This window comes from Mastigoproctus giganteus, chromosome 7 (assembly GCF_048544385.1).
Source record: "Mastigoproctus giganteus isolate SK-2022 chromosome 7, ASM4854438v1, whole genome shotgun sequence".
Lineage (NCBI taxonomy): Eukaryota > Metazoa > Arthropoda > Arachnida > Uropygi > Thelyphonidae > Mastigoproctus > Mastigoproctus giganteus.
In genome coordinates this window covers 223,913,011-223,937,380 of record NC_143581.1, presented here as the reverse complement: position 1 = coordinate 223,937,380, position 24,370 = coordinate 223,913,011, and the positions used below count along the sequence as shown (strand labels likewise).

At 36.0% G+C, this 24,370-nt stretch overlaps 1 protein-coding gene across 1 annotated transcript in view; it reads left to right on the top strand.

The window, feature by feature from the left end:
- The window catches only part of LOC150083724 (calcium-activated potassium channel slowpoke-like), a 668,330-nt gene that overhangs the window by 244,185 nt on the left and 399,775 nt on the right, over positions 1–24,370 (top strand). Inside the window, 3 exon segments of the mRNA XM_090378165.1 lie at positions 2,636–2,741; positions 8,934–9,086; positions 20,061–20,216. Coding sequence (XP_090234291.1) covers positions 2,636–2,741; positions 8,934–9,086; positions 20,061–20,216 — 415 coding nt within the window.

Below are 24,370 nucleotides of genomic sequence, written 5' to 3'. Positions count from 1 at the left end.
TCATTACTGACAGTCCTTGAGATTCTGCAAATTCCACAAGTCTTTCACCTTTTTTATTTCTTTCACCAATTCCAAAATTTCCTATAGTTCCTCTTTCTGCGCTGTTTTGCCTTTTTCCAACCTTAGCATGTAAGTCCCCCATAATAATAGTGTAGTGGGTTTTCTGCTCATCTAGAAGACTCTCAGTTTTGGTGTACATTTCTTCAACCTCTTCATCATCATGGCTTGATGTTGGTGCATAAATAATTATAATCTTTAGCTTGTACCTCTTAGAAATCTTGAGTATTAGTCTTGACACCCTTGGTGATGTACTTTTGAATTCCAAAATGTTGTTTTTAAAATCTTTATGGACCAGAAACCCAACTCCACCTTCACTCCTTTCACTGTTTCCATTGGTATACAGCAGATTTCCACTTGATAAACTTATAAGTGATTCATTTCTTCTTCTTGTTTCAGCCAAACCGATGATATTCCAATTCACATTTTCCAAATGTGAACAGGGTTGTACTACAGGGCTATCCCAAACCATTGCATGATTTTTAAAAATTCCCCTGGGTCTGCAGGAAAGAAGATTAAGGACAGGATTACAGTTCTTTTAACATGCAACATGATGGGAACAATCAAGATGAAGCGTTTAGTTATAGGCAGGAGTAAAATAGCTGCTTGTTGAATATGTCAATAATGCCAATGCTTGGATAACAGCTTCTTTATTTTAAGATTACCTTTGTAATCTTCAAATAAAGAAGATTACAAATCCTCAAAAGCTACTTTTTGTTTACTTGATTTTATGTTTTTAATCTAGCTTTGTATTTTAATTTTAATGTCTTGACTTAATTTGTTTTAGTTTTATTTTTAACACAGTTTATTTTTTATTTTTAATTATATATATATATATACAATACTATATATATATTATTTTTTTTTTCAATAAACTTTTTATTTTGTATTGTCTGTTGAGGCAATATTTTAGTATTTTAACCTTGATGCTCAAGGCCTTTTCTCTAGTATCTTCAGGTTAGGCATCAAACCAGGCTTACACTGCTGCTTTTAGCTGTTCAGCAGAGATGAGACTTGAGATTTTTGAACAAATTAATAGTCACTTGAGACCAGATCCGGGCTGTATTTTAGTGGGGGGTATTTGTTCAAATCCACATTCATGAATTTTATTCTGTGCAATCCAGGATTTGTGCACTAGTGCATTGTCATGGAGAAGCAAAACCTAATGACCCAACATTACTGGTCACTGAAAACAACTACCTCCTGTGAGTCCAGTGCCTTGGGGGTTGCCTAATGATCAAGTGCAAGTATTGATGTGGGTAGCTAAGAGCTTGATCAGCACTCCAATTTAAATGCTTTGAGGGCGTTTACCCTGTTTTTCAAGCTTTCATAAAGACCCATAACAATGCTTAGTTGGTACATAATATTTTCACACTCCATACATCGAACACACTCAACGATTATACCCTTTGGCAATATCATGTCTTGTTCCAGATATCAAAGCAAAAATCAAAGAAGCAGTACATTTCATAAGGCCATGATTCAAAGGACAACTGTCCCCCCCCCTTCAGTTCTCCCCAGAGCCACAGCACTCTCATTACCTTGAACCCTTGGCTTTGCTGCTCTGGTCTAAACCATGATTTCATTCAAATTCAGTATAATTTAAAATACTACACTAAACTTATATACCTAATGCAGTACTAACAACATGCACCTGTTATACTATGAAGTTTATGTTATTAATTATATATATTGCAATATCAAGCTTTTGGTATACATCTCTCGTATCTCTTGTCAAGTATAAATTATATGTATTATGCTATAGCATTGCATTTGTTAATTCTAAGTAATTATAATTAATAATTAATTTATTTAATTAATGCCAACCTACGTGATTCAAATTTTCAAGCTACCTATTTAAAACGCCAGAATTCTCCTGCCATGTGTTCAATACTATAACAATGGTGTCAAAATTCGAATGTTCTTATCGATACAAAATAATGGCAGCAGAAGTTGAATGTGGTTCCTTAAGCAGTTATAAATGATAAGTAACAAACAAATTCACCAATGTAATCAGAGAATCATAAATAATAACTACACTGCTAATTCTAAATCAAAGTTAAATGCAGTAATAATCCTATTCCAATTCACCAGTTACGCAGCAATAATACTACCATGCTACCAAGTTTGTATTATATGTGTCAGGCTGTACTGTTGTGCTTGAAAGTTATAAGTTAATTATAATATATAATAAAATTGTCAAAATTCAAATGATACAAAGTTTCCATATATTAAGTAGTAACCTACAAAATCTCTAGCTAAATTAAAAAATAAACTGAATGTGACTAAGACTATAAAACTATTTATAGAATATGGTTTAATATGACAGCTATGTCAATAAAATAGGATATTAAATCAATAAAATAAAACATAAATTAGGTCAATAAATATAGATATTAAGAACTCTTATATCATTTCTTGATAATTCTGTGTATATTTTCTTTATATAAATTTGCCAGTTGGTGAGAGTTTGCTTTGTTCTTATTGAAATCCAAACAAGTATGTTAAATTTTTGTTAAAAATATATCAGCTAATATATTTAATCTAAAACAAGTATGAATTTCTTACATTTTAACAGAAAACCACCTGACTTGGAGTTGGAAGGGCTAATTAAAAGGCATTTCACAACAGTAGAATTCTTCCAAGGCAGTGTGATGAGTCCAATTGACCTCCAACGTGTTAAGGTATATTTTTTACTTATGAGTTATATGATATGTATTTCATATTGATTTTTAGGGATGTAATATGATTTTAGCTTAGCAATCTGTTATCCATGTCAAATATGTATTGAAAGTTCTGATATCTCCATGATTTTTTAAAAAAAATATATTGATTTTAATGGTGTGAGGTTCAGACCAATTCTCTGTGTGTTGCAGACAATGTAAAATGGGATTACATACATGATTACATTTTCTTTTGTTGTAATTAACTATTTTAAATTTCTGGATAGGAATATTTGTCAGATAATATCACAAAAATTATTCTTGTGGAGATGAAATCATTTATCCCTCATTCCACCCTAAATTCTTGTCCTTTCTAAACCATAGGTTTACAAAAAAAAAAAAAAAAAAAAAAAAAAGTGTTAAGGTGCTCAGATTGTTCAAGATAAGCACACAGCATATCTAAAACTTCATTTTCTATATACACTAAAGCTATCAGCAGTTGTGAAGAAATTATTAACAAGTTAGAATTGGTGCACAACAAAAAAACTAATATCCAGTGCTTAAACTACAATATACATTATATGGATAGTCTAAGCACATTATGTATGAAAAACAAATAAACAAAAAAAAAAAAATGGATAACAATCGCTAGATTTCCATTGATCCAATTTTAAGGAAATTTAGTGGGGTTTAATAAATCTAAAGATGCAAGAACACTAGGTGGCAGTGATTATTGTATTGATGCTGATTAAGATGTAATACCATCAAGGATAAAGGGAAAGGTTTTTGTCAGGATGACTACAATGGTCTCTGACAGTTTTTAAATTCGATACAGTGGGACCAGTTGGTGATGTTACAGCAAATTCTAACTAAGAAATACTGTTTAAGGCATAGACCTAAATGGATCTCAGAAGAACTAATGAGACTCATGGCAAAAAAGAAAAATGCATGGGATACATATAGATTGTCAGGTGAAACAGAGGTTTACAATAGATTGAAGTAGTCTGCAGTGAAGTCACAAAGGAGATAAGACATGCTAAAGCAGGTTATGAGATGTCTTTGGCAAAGGATGCAAAGACTTCTTTACATATGTAAACGTCAGAGGGAAGGGGGATGAATCACATTGGACCATTAGATATCAATGCCATATTGTACAGCAGTCTTCCAGTTTTTAAATTCGATACAGTGGGACCAATTGGTGATGTTACAGCAAATTCTAAAGGGGAAATAATCATGGATGTAATTGTAGAAGATATTAGGCTTTTCATAAAGCTTTTTATAAACTAAGAAATACTGTCTGTCTTCTTCCCCTCAACCATTGTTTTATCCATTGTACCAACTTGCCCTTATTGCCATATTGTGCAGTAGTCTTCCAGTTTTTAAATTCGATACAGTGGGACCAATTGGTGATGTTACAGCAAATTCTAAAGGGGAAACATTCATGGAAGTAATTGTAGAAGATACTAGGCTTTTCATAAAGCTTTTTATAAACTAAGAAATACTGTTTAAGGCATAGACCTTAAACCCAAGTATATGATATCAAAATTATTTTTTGCATCCAGTTCCTTTGTGATGACATCATAGTACTCATTCAAATTGTTCAGAGAAGACTTCTCTTTGACAAACTCATGCTGTGTATGAATTATTACTGCTATCTTGTCTAGATGATCCTACAATGCTTCTTTAACTAGTGACTTCATTATTTTCCCTGGGACAGTAATCAAACTATCAGGTCTGTAATTACTCGTGTCACCCTTTGATCCCCTTTGTGAATTGGAGACACATTGGCACATCTCCAGTATGTGAGCACCTACCCTGAGTCCAAGGATGCTCTCATAATTATAGCTAAGGGTTTGCTTACTTCCTTTGCCACCTCCTTTAATATAACTGGATAGATCCCTTCCATCCAAGGTGCTTTTCTTATGGTTAACTTCAACAATTTCTCCTCCACTTTGCTCTTAGTTATTACAAAATCATTTAACTCCCTGTTAGAGTTTGATAAACATCTGGCCCTCTCCTCCTTAAATAACTCCTCATGTGTGAATGTAGATGCAAAATACTCATTTAGTTCGGCAACTATCTGAGAATGATCCACTACAGTTAAACCACTGATATCAATTAGACCAATCTAATTCATCCCTTTACTTTTAGAATTTATATAAATAAAGAAGACTTTGCTGTTTTTCTTTGCATCCTTTGCCAAAGATTTTTCATAATCTGCCTTCACTTGCCTACCTCCTTTGTGACTTGATTACAGGCTAGCTTGTATCTACCATAGGCTTCAGTGTCATCTGACAATTTATGTGCATCTCATGCATACGATACGAAGGTCAGCAGGGTTGTTAATTACACTAATGAAAGTATGCTGCCTGCTGCAACAGGATCTAGAAAAGTTGAGCAGATGGGCTGAGAGGTGGCAACTGAAGTTTAACACTGACAAATGTAAAGTGCTCCATATGGGAAGCAGTAACCCGAGAGTATCGTATCAACTGTGTGGTACTATACTGACAGTGGTAGAGAGTGAAAAGGAACTGGGGGTAATTGTGCAGGCAGATATGAAGTTTTCTGAGCAATGCAGATGGTCTGCAAGAGTAGCTCATGGTGTCTTGTCAATGATATACAGGAATTTTTCTAGCAGGGATGAGGTGATTATCCCCTTGTATAAGGCAATGGTTAGGCCACACCATGAGTACTGCATACAGGTCTGGAGGCCTCATTTTAAGAAGGGTGTAGAGCTGTTGGAACAAGTACAGAGAAGGGCAACAAGATTAGTGAATGGAACAAAAGGTTGCTCTTATGAAGGAAGGCTTAAGTTTTGCAAATGACAGTATTTGGACACTAGGCACCTGCAAGGTGATCTGATTGAGGTGTATAAAGCCTTGAATGATTTCAGCATGCTCAATGCTCGTGAGAGTCTTCCTCTTGCTTAGAATAATCGCCTGAGAAGGCATAAATTCAAATTGAGGAAAGACAGATGTAGGATAGATGTGCGGAAATTTGCCTTTAGCCAGCAGGTGGTTGGTTGGTGGAACAGACTTCCATCCCTTGTCGTGGAAGTTGATAGCCTAAATAAGTTTAAGGCTCAGCTGGAGAGGTATTTCGAACGAACAGAGGGTGAAGTGGAAGTGGTTATTTTTTATTTATTTATTTTTATTTTTTGGCTGATGCTGCATAAGCTTGCTTTCTTGCATCAAATGCCTCTACTAATGCTAATGCTACACGAACCTGAGACACGAGATCAAGGAGATGTGGTATATGCAAGAGGTATTGACCGTCCCAATCATTGTGCCAACCACCGGTATGGTGCCAAAGACCCTACATAGCAGCCTAGCAGCAATAGGTCTCCCAGAGAACACCTATAAGGAACTCCAGAAAGTCGCAATCCTGAACTCCTGTAGGATAGTTCGAGATTTCCTAGACCAACAGTAACACCAAACATAACAACAACCACCCTGTGCACTTGGTACCAGTACCCATCAGAGAGTGGAATCCCTCAATCAGGGAGAAATAATATAATATAATAATAGGTTGTAGTGATAAAACTGAACATCTAAAAGTGATGATGAATGAATATGATTGTTTGTTTTTTAGGAGCATTAGCAACTAAGGCCATATTGCTCCGGGGATATGCGGTGGTCATTCCCTGACCTTTCCGCATCCTCCGTATTTGGTGGTCACGGGCTCAAACCCCGGTCTAATCAAGAAGCGTGTGCTACGCACTGCTGCTCCTGCCTACCTGGCTACGGAGGCGCCGACATCTAAAAGAACAAAAAAATAAATAATAAATAAATAAATAATAATATATTATAATGGATTATGGATTCAGGTCACTGCTAGTTATAGCATAAATGTCCAGCAACCATAATGAAATATAGGCACTCCTCTTATGTACAAAAAACTTGCGTACAACTCTCAGATACGTACAAAGCACAAAGCTGTTTCTATGTTCTCGGTTATAAGAATCAATTTTGAATGCCTTCGTGATATTTTTCTAAAGCAGCTTTCTGGAGGTCACTACCATAAAACAATAAAAACAAAAATATTAATTTTTATTTTGCTAACCTGTGGGAAATATTCTTCTGATTTTCACGCATCATTTAATTTTGTTAATTGGATGAAGCAAAGTGTAAATTTGTGCTATATATCTTTACTTTAATAGCCTCTGGATAATATTCCTCCTATTTCCGCTTATTAGAATAGCCGTTTGATACAATTAAAATTCAGTTCGCAAACCGGATCACAATGACCAGCGCTTACTACATATCGCATAGTGAATGGTATTTTATTTTGGAGAGTCCATTGTAAAGTGATGTGATTGTAGATTAAATTAAATTCTGTATCGTATTTAGATTAAATTAGTTGTGAATAAATACTGTACTTTACATTATTATTAATTGTATGTTTTTTTCAGCCTCATATAACTCGTTTACAAATCATAAAATGCTGCACATGGTGAAGTTTGTTGGGGGTTATAATCTCAGTGTGCTGTACTGTACTGTACTGTACCTGTATTTTGTATCTACAAGACCGAAGTTGTACTTACATACAAAATGACAAAACTTATGTACAGGGAAAAAAAAAAAAACAATTAAGTACATAAGTTGAGTGCCTGTATAGTCAAATTGATTAGATAAATGTATGAATAGGGGTGCTGACTTGTCAGATGTAGTAACAATGGAAAAAAATTAAAAGCTGCTAAAAAATAAAAGAAGATTACATAAAAATTTTAAATAAAATCAAATGAAAATATATAAATCGTACTTAATGCTGTAGGTCCTAAGATTTTAACTACGTCATCAATGGCCGGCAGCCAAAACCACTTCCCTCTGCTTGACAGTTAGTTGCCATATCCTGACTATATTCTTTTGTCCTGAAACTTCTCTTTCTTTGTTAAGATTCAGGTAGGGCTGGTTGCTATTCATGCATTTTTTGTTAACTGGAATCATTTGGTTGTAATTTTCGTTTTTACCTTTTATTTATTTTAGTATTATAATGGTTTTGTTTTTTATTATTCCTTTTCTTTTTTGGCCTCTGTCAGGTCGACTATGATGTATATGTCTGCTCGCTTTTTCTGTCTGCTTCGTATACGTCATAACAGAAACAGAGGCCTTGCTTATTGAAACTGTGTTTCCTTTGGTTTTGGCTGTCGGCCCTTGATGATGTAGTTAAAATCGTAGGACTTACAGCATTAAGTACCATTTATATATTTTTATTTAATTTTATTTAAAATTTTTATGTAATCTGCTTTTATTTTTCATGTGCTTTTAATTTTTTTCCATTGTTACTAGACTTGACAGGTTCGGCACCCCTATCCATACACTTATCTAATCTATTTGCCTGCACACACACACACACACACACACACACACACACACACACACACACACACACACACACACACACACACACACACACACACACACACACACACATAGAAGTGTTCTACATAGCATATTGAGATAAACTTCTCTTATTATTTTACAAATACATGTGGAATACTGTTCCTAGATCTGGGGTGGTGCCTTGAAATCCTTTCTCAAATTCTTAGGCTGTCCAAAGGAAAGCTGTAAAGTTAATTAATAATTTGTCACTTACAATTTGTTGTACTTCTTGTTACACAACCATTCAATTTCTACTGCTTGCTTTTGGGACAGATATTTCCACAAGCACTATTGTTATACATATGCATCTGTAAATTCCACCTTCCCCCCTCCTCCAAACTAGTCAGAACATGTGCATTGGCTACTCAACATTCATTCGTAGTTCAACTCCAAACTCATTGAACTAGCTTTTTCCCTTCCTTTATTTCTCCTACTTCTATTTTTTGAACCAACCTTCCTTATGTATTTCATGAAAATTATGATCTACAGAAATTCAAGTCCACTATCAACAGATATCATGTCTTCTCAATCCGTGGTTGGTTTTGGTTTTTTCTTTTTTTTTAGGAGCATTAGCAACTAAGGCCATATTGCTCCGGGGATATGTGGTGGTCATTCTCTAACCTTTCCGCATCCTCCGTATTTGGTGGTCGCAGGCTCAGACCCCGGTCTAATCAAGAAGCGTGTGCTACACACTGCTGCTCCTCCCCTCCTGAATACAGAGGCTCCTCTCAATCCATGATAAGATGTTAATAAGTTTCCAGTAAAATGTCCATAAATTATTGTTTTTTTCCTTATATCTGTGTAAAGTACTGAAATGAATTTTATATTTTAGGTTGAACAAGCTGATGCATGCCTTGTGCTTGCAAATAAATACTGCCAAGATCCTGATGCTGAAGATGCCGCTAATATAATGAGGGTCATTTCAATTAAAAATTACTCAGATGATATTAGGGTCATTATCCAGCTCATGCAGTACCACAATAAAGTAAGTCTAATTAAAGTTATGCATGACACAATATCTTATAATATATTATATGTGAAGGGCTCTTCCATAGCCAGGTGGGAAGGAGCAGCAGTGCGTAACACACACTTCTTGATTAGACCGGGGTTCGAGCCCATCACCACCAAATACGGAAGATGCAGAAAGGTCAGGGAATGACCACCGCATATTCCCGGAGCAATATGGCCTTAGTTGCTAATGCTCCTAAAAAACAAATAATAACAATAATATTATATGTGGTCACATATATGATTAGGACTTTAGAAAACAAGAATTACATATTGCAGTAATTCATTTCATTGGTCAGTCTGTAGGCATCTATATGGATAATTAAAAATAATTATCCATATGTAAGTGTTCCTTAAATTTCAAAACTTAAAGCTGTTGTGAATTAGAGTTGAATATTTTTTAGGAAATAAATTGTACAATTATATTTGTCAAGGATTTGTATGCCACCTTTTTTCATCAAGCTATGACTCATATATTTTACTTTTACTTACTGTGTTGCCTCGAATGATTTAGTATTAGTAGCAACGGGGCCGGCGGGACATGGTAACCCTATAAGCAGGGCATGGGAGCAGCAATGTCTGAGGGTGCCGAAATTCAGAATTTTTATTATAATAATATTTAATAAAAGTATCTCAGTTAAAGGCAGTAAATAACGATTTTAATCTCAATGTAGAAACATAAACTATTATTTAATTGTATAGCGAAATAGCACCATACGTCTATTCACAGCTTAGCCGCATATGTGAATTGTAGGACTCGTGCACATTTTTATTATTAGATTTCTCTATAAATAGCTTTCACTAAAAAACTTGAAATCATTAAAAATCTGTGTTTCTTAGTGAAATTAAATATTTACTTATAATTCATGAATACTTTTTAAAAACACACTTTATATTTTCAGTTGGGAAAATATTGTTAGCATTAGCATTAGTAGAGGCATATGATGCAAGAAAGCAAGCTTATGCAGCATCAGCCAAAAAAAAAACACTCCCATTTCACCCCTCATTCGTTCCAAGTACCTGTCCAGCTCAGCCTTAAATAAATTCCGGTTATTTTGTTCATTAAGCACTATTCATTAAAAATAATTAATTTGTTGATTAAGCACTAATGTGAAAACTTAAAATTAATGTATCCTTTTTAAAAATCACACTTTATATTTTCAGTTGGGAAATATTATTTTGTTCATTAAGCACTATTAAAAACAATTAATTTGTTGATTAAACACTATTAAAATTTGTTGATTAAAAATGATTAATTTCTTGATTAAGTGCCAATGTGAACTTAAAATTCATGAATACTTTTTAAAAACACACACTTTATATTTTCAGTTGGGGAAATATTATTTTGTTCATTAAGCACTATTAATTAAAAATAATTATGCTAAAATTACATTCTGAATACCACTCATTAAGCATTATTAAAATAATTAATTTTTTAAAAATTGTGTTCAAATTAATGTCTTGTTTTTATGAGTAAATGTCTCACTAGCCTTATGGTTGGGGCACCTATTTTTAAAGTATGCAGACCTTAGTTCGAATTCCACTAAAATTACTTTTATGAAAAAATACTGTGGCGCTAACCACTAACAAAATTTAAAGGATCATGGGAGACAAAATTAGTTCAAACTGCTGCCAAACAAGTGCCACCCCAAGCGGCCATGACAACAATTAAAATTGGTTCAAATGGCCAGTAGCCCTACTATAATATTAAAGTACATAAAGTGAGAATGTAATTGATGTAAAAAAATTTTTTTTAAATTTATTTTCATTTCTACTTATTCAAAAATTGTAGTATTCATTACAATCTTTAAGGGCACCAAATACACTTCTGCATAGGGGTGCCAAAAATGCTACCAGTGGCCCTGACTAGCAACAAATCATGCAAGGAAGCAAGCTTATACAGGATTATCTTAAAAAAAACCCACCTCACCTGTACCTCTAACAATTTGTCTAATCCTTTCTTAGATTTATTCAAACTACCCACTTCCACAACACTAGATTGAAGTTTTTGTTTCAATAGATTACTCTGGCTGAAAACAAATTTTTGCATATTTTTCCTGCAACCATCCTTTTTAAATTTAAATTTATGTTCCCCTTAAGCATGTTTTAAGTATCTGAGAAAGAGTAAGGATGCTGTTAGCATTTAGTTTACTCAATTCATTTAAACTATTAAACACTTCAGTCAAGTATCTTTGCAGGTGCCTAGTTTCTAGACACTACAGAACTGAAATCTTTCTTTGTAAGAGTACTTTTTTGTGTCTCTGACTAATCTTTACTTATGTAAATTCTAGAAGGAAGGAGATAATCAGATTGGTCCATTGGATATCGATGGTTCAACTGTTGATGATCCTGCTCAGGTAGCTAACAAACTAAATGAGTATTTTGCAACATTCACACATGAGGAGTTATTCAGAGAAGGGAATGCCAGATGGGAATTAAATTCTGGCAGTGAGCTAGATGATTTCATAATAACTGAGAGCAAAGTGGAGGAGAAATTGTTGAAGATAAACATAAGAAAGGCACCTGGGGTGGAAGGGATCTATCCAGTTATATTAAAGGAGGCAGCAAAGGAAGTAAGCAAACCCTTAGCCATAATTATGAGAGACACAGTGGAGGTACCCATGGACTGGAAATGTGCAAATCTGACCCCAATTCACAAAGGAGGATCAAAATGCAAGTAATTACAGACCTATTACTTTAACCTCTGTTCGGGGGAAATTAATGGAGGCATTAGTTAAAGAAGCACTGGAGGATCAAAAGACAAGATTTCAGTTATAGCTTGGACACAGCATGGTTTTGTTAAGGGGAAATCTTGTCCGACCAATTTGATTGGATACTATGATGTGGTCACAAAAGAACTGGATGCAGGGAATAACTTTGATATCAAATATTTGGATCTTAGAAGTGATTTGGATACTATTGCACACGGAAGACTGCTGCACAGATTGGAGCAGTGTGGCATTGGAGCCAAATTGGATAAAGGGATGGTTGAGTGGGAGAAGACAGAGAGTGGTAAATCAATGGACACTGCTCTTTGTGGACTAATGTTATTAGTGGATTTCCCCTCAGGGTTCAGTGTTGGGTCCCTTGTTGTTTTCTATATTTATAAATGATATTGATGATGGTATATCAAGCTTAATGTCCAAGTTACACAAAAGATTCACACAAAACCGGTAGAATTTAGACATTGACTTTAATTTGGCAGCATCGTTAAGGGTGTACTCGGTTCGATTTAGTGAGAGAAGTGGGGGAGAGACTGAAGACTGGGGGGAAACAGATAGACGAATAGGGACGATAGAGTAGGCATCCCTAAAGAGGTCAGTGGAGATGAACCCCCACCAGGCGAAGTATGGGGGGTAGGCAGGGAGGAGAGGAGACAGAGATCCGTCTCCTCCCTCCCGTGCCTGGGGATGGGGTTTTAAAGGGAACCGGGTTAGAGTACCCAGTTCAGATCACCAATAGCGTGTTGGCAGCAAAGGCACAGAAGAATGTCTTCGTCGGTGTCATGTCCAAGGAGTGTCGAATCCGGTATGAAGGTCAAGCTGCCCATCCCACTCTGGGGGTGGGATACGTTAGTTGGCAGTGGGGAACCCACCAGGCGAGGGGGTGGGAGACACACACATTTACTTCATTCATAATCTGCATTCTCACTCTACTTGCATTTTTTTTTTTTTAATATATATATATATATATATATATATATATATATTTTATTTATTTATTTTTTTTTTGTAATACTTTTTTCTTATTTTATAATTTTTTTTATTATTATTTTTTATTTATTTATTATTTTTTTTATTTATTTATTTATTTTTCTCTCAACTCATTCATCTTTTTCTCACACACCAGGAGGGGATGCAACGATGTGTAGTGTAAATTTAAATACTAATTAAAACTAGGGTTAGTGTACTTAACTGTAGCATTTATGGTTTGTGTTCTTTTTCTCACACGCTTATACTTTTATTCATTCTTCTAGCTCTCATCTCATTTATTCGACTCTCACTTTCTGCACTGCACTCTCTGGGCACCTCAACTTATTGTTATTCTTTGGTTGTGGTGCAGGTCTAGCCGCAAGTTTTTTTTTTTTTTTTTTTTTTTTTTGCAGGCCAGGGGAGAATGCAGTGATAGTGTTTATGTGGTTAGTAAATGTTTTTTAGTACAGTATATGTAAAGTAATGTAAGTTATTTTTAACTTTGTATTCTTTCGGCCAATTACATTTGCTCTTCCACTCATTCCCATTCACTCTCTTTCTCTCATGCTAGGTCACTCTTTCTTTCACCAAAACTGCCATTTATTCCCTTTTTACCATAATTTCTAGTTCACTCAGTGCCCAGCCTATTTATTCTATCTTTCATTTTCATTCATTCATTCTATCTTTCATTCTCATTCATTCATTCTACATTGCATCCCCTTGCTACTAGCTTACTGATATTTTTCAGTTAATCTGCTTCCCTGGCTGCCTGTACATCTTCCTCCCCTACATGGTTACTTATTTGGTGTGGGGCACCAGGTTCCTACACATGGCAGGGTAGTCCTGGGGAGTTTTGTTATGTCAGGTTTCTGTCAGGGGCAGAATACTGCTATCCTAACAGTTTTTAAGTCATCATCTGGGCGTGGTGGAAAACTTGGGCAATTTTACTATTGATTATTGTTTAATTGCTGGGGGGCTGATTTGCCATTCTTTGGATTGCTCTGCATATTTCAAATACTTTCTGTGTGAAAGATGTAAAGGCTTTATAATTTTGCTCTTCTATGATGAACAGATGTTCTTCTTCCCTGGAAAGGGGACCAATCTGTGCTATTAGCTCTGTTCTGGGGATGTCATATATTATACATTCATATAGAATGTGTGCCCAGTCTTCACTTTTGCCACAGGTGCAGTTTGGGTTATCGGTCAGGCCTAAGGAGGTTAGTTTCGCCTTTAGGGAGCTGTGACCTGTCAATATAAATGTTGTAAAAAGTCCAGGGGCATACCACTTAGGTGGCTTTGGGCTAACCATTGACACCAGTGGCAGAAACCGTTTGGTAACCAGACCTCTGGTTACCAAAGGTTTGTTTGCCATAGCTCGTGGAGCTTTGTGGCTATTCTTTTTCCTTCATCATTGAAGGTGTTGGTTGTATCAAGGGCTATACACAGAAATTCTGTGGGTATGCCCTTTTTAAATCTATAATATAAGCCTCTTTTGGCTACTTCCAGGTAAAGTGGGAGAGTTCCGGCCAGCAACTGTAGTGCAGGTGTGCTTACTGTGCGACATTCTCTGGTAATAGTGAGTAGTATTGTCCTTTGTATTGATTCTAATTTATTCCTATTTCTTACTATGGCCGAGCGGTTGAACCACGCACCGGCTCCATAGGTGATAACAGGTAGGAACAGCTTGGTAACCAGACATCTGGTTTCCTGCTCCCACTTTGTTTGCCATAGCTCGTGGAGCTTTGTGGCTATTCTTTTTCCTTCATCATTGAAGTTGTTGGTTGTATCAAGGGCTATCCACAGAAATTCCGTGGGTATGCCTTTTTTAAATCTATAATATAAGCCTCTTTTGGCTACTTCCAGGTAAAGTTGGAGAGTTCCGGCCAGCAACTGTAGTGCAGGTGTGCTTACTGTGTGACATTCTCTGGTAATAGTGAGTAGTATTGTCCTTTGTATTGATTTTAATTTATTCCTATTTCTTACTATGGCCGAGCGGTTGAACCATGCACCTGCTCCATAGGTGATAACAGGTAGGAACATTGCATGATATATGACCACCAGGGTCTTTCTTTTGAGCCCTCAGTCTGCTCGGCTGATCCTGGCAATTATACCTACTTAATTTCTCACTTTCTTCGCCAAGTAGATCAAATGGGGGTAAAAAGTTAGTTTTGAATCAAAGACCACTCCAAGATATTTTAGTTCTGTTACCATTTTTATAGTGATTGTGTTAATTTTGATTTGTGGACGTCTGCTTATGTCCAAATTGCCTTTTAGAAGTATTTGTTTGGTTTTTTCAGGCGCTATTTTGAGCATGTGCATTTGTGCCCACTCCTGCAGCTGCAAGAGTGCGGCGTTTGCTCTTTGCTCTACAACCACTCGTGAGTTACCTTTTACGAGGAAAATCATGTCATCTGCAAATGCCAGGCTTTCCACGGGGCCCAGATCCAAGGCCAGAAATTTGTCCAGAACAATGTTCCAAAAGAAAGGGCCAAGGATTGAACCCTGCGGGCAGCCTTTATTCACAGGGCATGTCAATTCCTGGAACCTTGTGCATATTGAGACACTTCTGTCTGTAAGGTAGCATTGTTATAGAGATTTGCCTGGCGAAGTCTCCTAAGGACACTAGGCCACCAGAGTGAGTCAAATGCCCCAGCAAAGTCAATAGAGATTGCGAGCATATATTTCTCCTCTGTGTTTTTAACTGTTGTCAATAGGTGGTGCATGGCATCCTCCGTGGAATTGCCCTGCTTAAAACCGTACTGATTGTTGGAATGCAGACCTGCTTCTGTGTAATTTTTGAGCTAATCTGCTATATATTAGTCTTTCATATATTATCCCTAGTACAGGGAGTAGGGCTATTGGTCTATATGATTTAGGATCAGTAGGGAGTTTTTCAGGGTTTTTGAGAATTAATCTTAACACAGCTTGTTTCCATATTTTTGGGAATATACCTCATACTTCTGTCATACAGTTATTATATAGTGCTATTAATTTATCTGGTGCTATTTCTGCTAATTTTTTGATAATCTCAACCTCTAAGAGGTCAAAACCTGGGCATTTATTGTTTTTGGTTTTAGATAGTGCTATTTCTAAGTCTTGTATGGTGAACAGAGGTTCAATATTGGCATTGTCATATTCAGTGTTTTCTTTTATAATGTTTAGCTGGGTGGGGGAATGATTCCCAGTTTCAGTCTGAATAATACTGTCTAGGATGTTATTTATAGAATCCACCCAACACAGGGTTGGGGTTCCATCTGGTTTGACAGTAGTTTCTAAGACATCTCCTCTTGGCAGCTTGTTGGTCACTATTCTGTAGACAACTCCCCAGGGGTTATTGTTTCCAGTAGTTCCCACCAAGTGCCTACTACACTGACAGTAGTAGAAAATCAAAAGGACCTAAGGGTAATTGTGCAGGCAGATATGAAGTTTTCTGAGCAGTGCAGACAGTCTGCAAGAGTAGCTCATGGTGTCTTGTCAATGATATACAAGAGTTTTTCTAGCAGGGATAAGGAGGTGATTATCCCCTTGTATAAGGCAGTGGTCAGGCCACACCTTGAGTACTGTATACAGGTCTGGAGGTCTCATTTTAGGAAGGATGTAGAGCTGCTGAAGTGAGTGCAGAGAAGGACAACAAGATTAGTGAATGGAACAAAGGATTGCTCTTATGAAGAAAGGCTTAAGTTTTGCAAATTACAGTGTCTGGAGACTAGGCACCTGCGAGGTGATCTGATTGAGGTGTATAAAGCCTTGAGTGGTTTGAGTTTGCTCAGTGCTGATGGGATTCTTCCTCTTCTTAAGAAAAATAACCTGAGAGGGCATAAATTCAAATTGAGGAAAGATGTGTGGAAGTTTGTCTTTAGCCAGCATGTGGTTGATTGATGGAACAAACTTCCATCTGTCATTGTAGAAGTTGATAGCTTAAATAGATTCAAGGCAGAACTAGACAAACATTTGGAGTAAATGGAATGGGTGAAATTAGAATTTTTTTTTTTTTTGGCTGATGCTATATAAGCTTGCTTTCTTGCATAATGTGCTTTTACTAATGCTAATGGTTGTTTTTCTTCTCTGTATGTTTCCACAGATCCACGTCACTGCTAAAATAAGGCCCCCAGACCTGTATGCAGTATTATCAGGGTGCAGCCTAACCACAGGATAATCACCTCATTGTCCCTCCTGGAAAAATCCCTGTATATCATTGACATAACTTCATGAGCTATCCTAGCAGCCTATCTGCACTGCTGAGATAACTTCATGTCTGAATCTACTTTTCCCTAAGTATTTTTTGTTCTCCATCTTGAATGTGGTACCACCCAATTGATATGTTATATATAGGGACCCCACCAATAATATTGGTCCATGAAGAGCAGTATTCATTTGTGACCACCCTCTGTCTTCTGCCACACTTCTGCTATGGATAAAGGGACTCAACCATCCCTTTATCCATAGCAGTAACTTGCTCCTTATGCACACTGCTCCAATTTGTGCAGCAGCCTTTCATTTGGAACAGAGTCAAAAGCTGTACTGAAATCTTAGTATATGAAAAAATTATTTTTTGCATCCATATCTTTTGTTACTGCATCATAGTAGCAAATCAAATTAGTTACACAGGATCTTTCAACAGATCCATGTTATGATTGCCATATAGCTGTATTCCTGTCAAGATGATGCTGCATTACTTCTCTGCAAACTGACTTCATTATTTTTCCCTGGAACAGAACATTACTTTCCCTAGCTTACAGATCTGTAATTATTCTTTTTACTCATTTATTCCCCCTTTTGTAAATAGGGAGGATTAAAGAGACATTTTTAGATTCAATCCTGAATCTTAATCTTTTTCTCCAAACGTAATCAATATTACGTTTGGAGAAAAGGTGGAGAAAGGGCAGGATTAAACATGAATGGATTTAGTAATGATAGAATATTATAATTATATATATATATATATATATAGACATTTAATGGTATTGAGGTTGGTTATTCTGTTAAAAAATCAGGTGTTGTTAGTGATAAATGGGTCTGACATTTATGGCCATGGTTTCAGCACATATACTGATTTTCTTCAGTTATAAATTACTTGATGATAGAGAACTCCTGGTTTATTGTAATTTTCAATAATTTTGGTATTACAATAACTATGGGGAATGTCCTTCAAATTTAGAATGAAAGAAATTCAGAAGTTGGCACAGAGAAGAATATGACCTCTATCTGTATTAAAAATATTTTTAAAAGCTAAAAACTATTGTGAAATGTTCATTAAAGAAATTTATTGTTTAATGGTTTGATTTATCAGTGACACATTTTGTATTTCATCAAATGATGCTGCAACCATATTAGCTACCAAGTTTAACAGTTTTAACCTCACCCCCAGCTTAAATTCACCATTAACATTTTAACATTAACATTAACATTAAACTTATTAAGCTCACATGTTAAATTTCTTTAACCTGATGTTTACACCTGTTGATCATAAAATATATCAATAAAAATCTATCATAAGTGCACTAATGTTGAAGCCGCTATCCTCTTCAGTAGATATTATCCTTTTTTCTTATAAGAAATCTTCCCTTTTCAGCTAAATTCTAAATGCTTTTCACATTTGCACTACCAAGCTCTACATGGCAATATATTTTTAAATAGAGGTTATCCTCAGCAGGTAATTAATTTTGAAATTAATCCAGCCCTTAGAAAGGTTTCTGATTCCAGCCTTTTGTGACTAAACCTTCTACCTATCTAGCAATACATTTGTTTACTATACATTTCCATGGGTTTACAATATATTTCCATACATGTCTGCTTTTGCATCAACATATTAATGATGGCACAAGGGAAAGCAATATTTTTTATTCAGCTATCAGCAAGTATTCTTCAGCTATTAAGAATTTTAAAGTAAAGAACTTTAAAATTATCAGGGAGTGAATATGGTGTATTGATGTGGAATTTGTTGAAAGAAATAACTACACATTGAACAGCAAGAAATTTTGTTTTCACAGATGGATTGCAGTAGTCTCAGACATCTTTTGGACTCATTACAGTGACACAAACTGCTAATTTTAGCAAATATAAATGCTAATTGGAATAACTTCTCTGCTTGAAATGTCAAGGGTAATTAATTACACTTATTTGTGTATACTACTCCAAGGTTGCTACTGCATGTGCATTTGGTAGCAGTAATTCAAGGATAACATACCATTTGTGTAGTAACAAACTAGAGGTAATTGATAATAAATAAATAAATTTTCTGTTTATACTCCGGCATGACAACCAAGTCAGTAGAGTTTACAATGAATCGTCAATACAAATATTTATTGTATTTAGTAGTCACGGGCTTGAACCCCGGTCCACTCAAAGAACACGTGCTATGCACTCTCGCTCCTGACCACTCGGCTACGTCAGGCCTGTAAAGTAGTTATATGATGTGATATAAAGTTATTTGAGCATTTTTTGAGACAGCTCATAGGCTTCTCTCTCAATAATATACAGGAACTTTGTCAGTAGAGAAAAGTGGATGTTTTCCATGAAATCTTGAATATTGCATACAGGTTTTGAAACCTCATTTTAGGAATGATTGGAAAGGGTAAAAAGATAAATCTCTTGAAAAAGGTATGCAAAGAGCAGAGCAATAAGGTTAGTATGGACAAAAAGGATTATTAGGAAAAGGTACTACTTCTCTTTTGTGCAGAACATTTATTGATTTATTGAATGATATTTACTGATGATTTTTTTTTTTTTTTTGTCTTTAGCAAAGCTGTCTTTTAAACTGTATGTCATAGCATTGTTGCTATTATGGGCGTTGCTTCAGGCATTCATGTAACTATTCACTAATTGCAATAAAGATATACTGTATACTTCTCTACTATAAATATTTTTAATTAATTTCCACAAAATATAAGGGAACCCTTTTTTTAAAGCCTTTGACTTATTATGTGCTCCCTCCATTCTATTATTATACCTAATTTGTAACTCAGAAAAAAAAAATAAATAATTATTATTACATACATATTAATTTGTTTAATTGATTTGATTGATTGATCACAAATTAATACTCAAGAAATTCAGTTTTTATTCATTAAAGTGAAATTTTTGATGAATTCATAAGAGCGGAATAGAGTACCATATGTTTACAAGGGTAATCTGGATTGGAAATGACAAACTTTTCATTATATTTATATTTATTTTACTGTGTGCAAACTCATTAAAAGAAAATAATAATTTTCTATTTATAAAGAGGGACATTTCTTCATGATTTTCATTCTTTTCAGGCTTATTTACTTAACATCCCAAGTTGGAACTGGAAGCAAGGTGATGATGTGATTTGCGTTTCAGAGCTGAAATTGGGGTTTATAGCACAAAGTTGTCTGGCACCGGGTTTTTCTACAATGATGGCCAATCTTTTTGCTATGCGATCGTATAAAACAGTATGCATTTTTCTTTGGTATAAAACTTATTCTTCAGTGTAAAATTTTTGTTTTAAATGTAAATTAGTCACACTTAAGACAAGACTGGGTTATGTTTTTAATGAATAATTAAACTTTGTAAATTCTAAAGAAGTAAAAGGTTCCGTTGCTTATAATGGTATAAATTAGTTATTTCAAGGTTAGCCCAAAGACAAAAAATCAACCAAGGAATCAGTTTAAATAAGAATTATAAGTAACCTCAAACCTTATCATTTTTCTTAATTAATTTTGTACATTCTTGACCATCCAAACAGTTTTATTTTTAGTAATGAGCAAGAATCAGAATTTTAAGTCATTTACAGTTCCATGAATATAAATGGAATGTCATTTTTTTTTTAACACATTGATTTTCCAAACAGTTTATTTTTAGTCATGAACAAGAATGAAAATTTTAAATCACTTACAGTTTTATAAATATAAATGGAATATCATTATTTTTGACAAAGGGTGATATTGATTTTTCTTTGAGCTTAGCTATTAGATAGTGTAGTATTGACAATTAATTATTTAAATTTATTGATCTTATTAATTTAAAATATCATGCCCCAGACTAGAGCAGCAAAACAATGGGCACAAAGTGGCAGGAGTGCTGTGATTCGAGGGAGAATTGAAGGAGGCGATTCTCCAATGCATCACAGCCTAAAAAAAATGTGCAACTTGTGAAATTTTTGCTGAACTCTCTGGAACAGAACATGATCTAGCCAAGGAGGATGTCTTTGTGTGTGCCAGGTGCAGAGAGTGTCTTTAGGCGTCAACTCAGCATTCTAATGGGCGTCTATGAGAGCTTAAGGTGTAAGTTAGATTCCTGGTGTATCAGCCTGTGTTGCCTGATACACCAGAGCTCATTCCTGTGCATCAGGCAACACAGCGGCAATCTCCAAGGCAGAATGCACTAGTCCCAAAGGAACTAGTTATTGTTGGTGACTCTGTTGTCAGGGAGACGGGCAATATATATTATGTAAAAAGCGCAGATGGATAGGACCAGGATATGTCTGCCAGGGGCAAAAAATTGATGACATTGTGAGGCATATATCATCTTTTAAGGGCACAAAGGGCGACGTTGTTGTTGTTAGTCACGTTGGCACCAATGATATTAAAAGTAGGAGATCTGCAGATTTACTTAACAAGTACAGGTCAATGTTGAAAAAAAGTTGTGAGTTAGGGTTAAATTTGAAAGCGTCTGCAATTCTGCCCAGACACGATAGGAGGGAGTATATGATGAGAGCCTTTTCAATTCGGCCCTGGAGGGAATGTACAAGGCTCATGAGGTAGAATTTTTTTCAGTGTGGTCTGTACTTGTTAACAGGAGAGACTGCTTCTACAGGGATGGGATACACTTAAATAGAAAGGGTGCAAGAATATTTGCTGATGTTATCGAGGCAGTGTTTGGTGGGTCGGAAAACGGCTAGCTTGGGGGGGGGGAATTCGCAGGCTAAAAGGATAAAAGTAGCCGAAGGCAGAGGTGAAGGTGATTCTTGCACTACTTCTATTAGATTAAGCAGCGGCCTGGAGCGAGGGGTGCTGGGGATTTCAGGGACTGACGGCAGTCATCGTGAAAGAGGTGGGTATATAGGATGTGATAGGGTAACTAAGAATAAGAATAGGTGCACATATACTTGCATGTATACCAATACTAGAAGTATAGTAAATAAATTTGATGAATTTGAAGTGTTGGTCAAACACTTCAAATGAACAATTGTACAGAGAAATAGAGTGGGCTAGTAAATCAGAATGTCTTATAATGGGGGATTTTAACTTCCAAGATATTGACTGGAACTTGTGTGTTGGTCACTCACACACTAGTAAGACTTTTGTGGATTTATTGGATGATTATTTTCTGCAGCAGAATGTTCGAAAGGCAACCAGAGAGGATAATACTCTTGATCTGGTTATCAGCAGTGATCATTCGTGTAATAAGAATTTGCAGATAAAGGAACCACTAGGTGGCAGTGATCACAGTGTACTGATGTGGGATTTACTTAAAGATATAATTACCATCAGGGGGCCGACCGGGCTAGCTGGGTGGGTAAAGTGCCTGCCTGGCAACCCAAAGGTCGCGGGTTTGAATCCCGCCTCGGGATAGGATCAAAGTACTGCAAAAAAAACCTTGGAAGGTGCATTATGGCCACAGAAGCCGATGTGCCAACAACTACCCAAAAAAAAAAAAAAAAAAAAACACCCCATCAGGGGGTAAAGGAAAGAGTTTTTGCTTCCGTAAAGGTGACTACAGTGGTTTCAGACACTTTTTAAATTCTGTACAGTGGGATCAACTGATGATGTTACCAACAGCAAATTCTAAGTGGGAAGCATTCAAGGAATTAATCGTGGCAGCTACTAAACATTTCATATCTACTAAGAAATATTGTTGAAGGTTTAGGCCTAAATGGTTGTCAAATGAACTAATGAGACTCATGGCAGAGAAGAAAAATGCATGGGATGCATATAAATTATCAGGTGAGACAGAAGCCTATGGTAGATATAAGCTAGTCTGTAATCAAGTCACAAAGGAGGTTAGGCAGGCAAAGGCAGATTACGAGAAATCTTTGGCAAGAATTTCTTTACTTATATAAACTCTAAAAGGAAGGGGATGAATCAGATTGGTCCACTTGATGTCAATGGTTCGACTGTTGATGATCCTGCTCAGGCGGCTAACAAACTGAATGAGTATTTTGCATCTACATTCACACATGAGGAGTTATTAGGGATTGAAAATGCTAGAAGGTTATCAAATTGTAGCAAGGTGCTTAATGATTTTGTAATAACTGAGAGCAAAGTGGAAGAGAAATTGTTGAAGTTAAAAATAAGAAAGGCAACTGGGGTGGATGGGATATATCCAGTTATATTAAAGTAGGTGGCAAAGGAAGTAAACAAAACCTTAGGCATAATTATGAGAGCATCCTTGGACTCAGGGAAGGTCCTCACAGACTGGACCTATGCAAATGTATCCCCAATTCACAAAGTGGGATCGAAGGGTGACACGGGTAATTACAGACCAGTTAGTTTAACTTCTGTTACGGATAAAATAATAGTCACTGGTTTAAGATGCATTGCAGGATCATCTAGACGAGACTGCAGCAATAATTCAGACACAGCATGGGTTTGTTAAGCAAATGTCTTGTCTGACTCATTTGATTGGATATTATGATGTGGTTACAAAGGAACCGGATGCAAAAAATAAATTTGATATCATATACTTGGATTTCAGGAAAGCTTTTGACACTGTTGTGCATGGAAGACTACTGTACAAATTGGAGTAGAATTCTATTAAGGCTAAGTTGCTACAATAGATAAAAGGATGGTTGAGTGGGAGAAGACAGAGGGTGGTAATCAATGGGTGCTGCTTTTCATGGACTAATGTTATTAGTGGAGTCCCACAGGGTTCGGTGTTGGGTCCACTGTTGTTTTGTATATTTTTCAATGATAATGTCAAAATTTGCAGATGATACAAAGGTTGGCAGGGTTGTTAATGATAGTAATGGTAGTGTGCTACTGCAACAGAATCTTGAAAATTTGGGAAGATGAGCTGAGAAGTGGCAGCTGAAGTTTAACATTAACAAATGCAAAGTACTGCATATGAGTAGAAGTAATTGCAGAGGAACGTACCAACTGTGTGGTACTACACTTAGGGTGGTAGAAAATGAAAAAGACCTGGGAGTAATTGTGCAGTCAAATATGAAATTTTCTGAGCAATGCAGACGGCTGCCAGAGCAGGTCATGGGGTTTTATCAATGATATACAGAAATTTTGCTAGCAGGGAAAAGGAGATGATCGTCCCTCTGTATAAGGCAATGGTCAGGCAACGCATTCAGTACTGCATCCAGGCTCCATTTTAGGAAGGATGTAGATTTGCTTGAGGGTGTACAGAAAAGGGCAACAAGATTTGTGAGGGGAATGAAGGGATCCTCCTACCAAGAGAGGCTAAAGTTCTGCAAATTGCAGCGGCTGGAGACTAGCCACCTGCGAGGTGATCTGATTGAGGTGTATAAGGCCTTGAATGGGTTAAGCACACTGAATTCTGATGGGATTCTTCCACTTGTTCAGATTACAAACCTAAGGAGACATAAATTCAAATTGAGGAAAGACAGCTGTAGAATAGATGTGCAGAAATTTGCCTT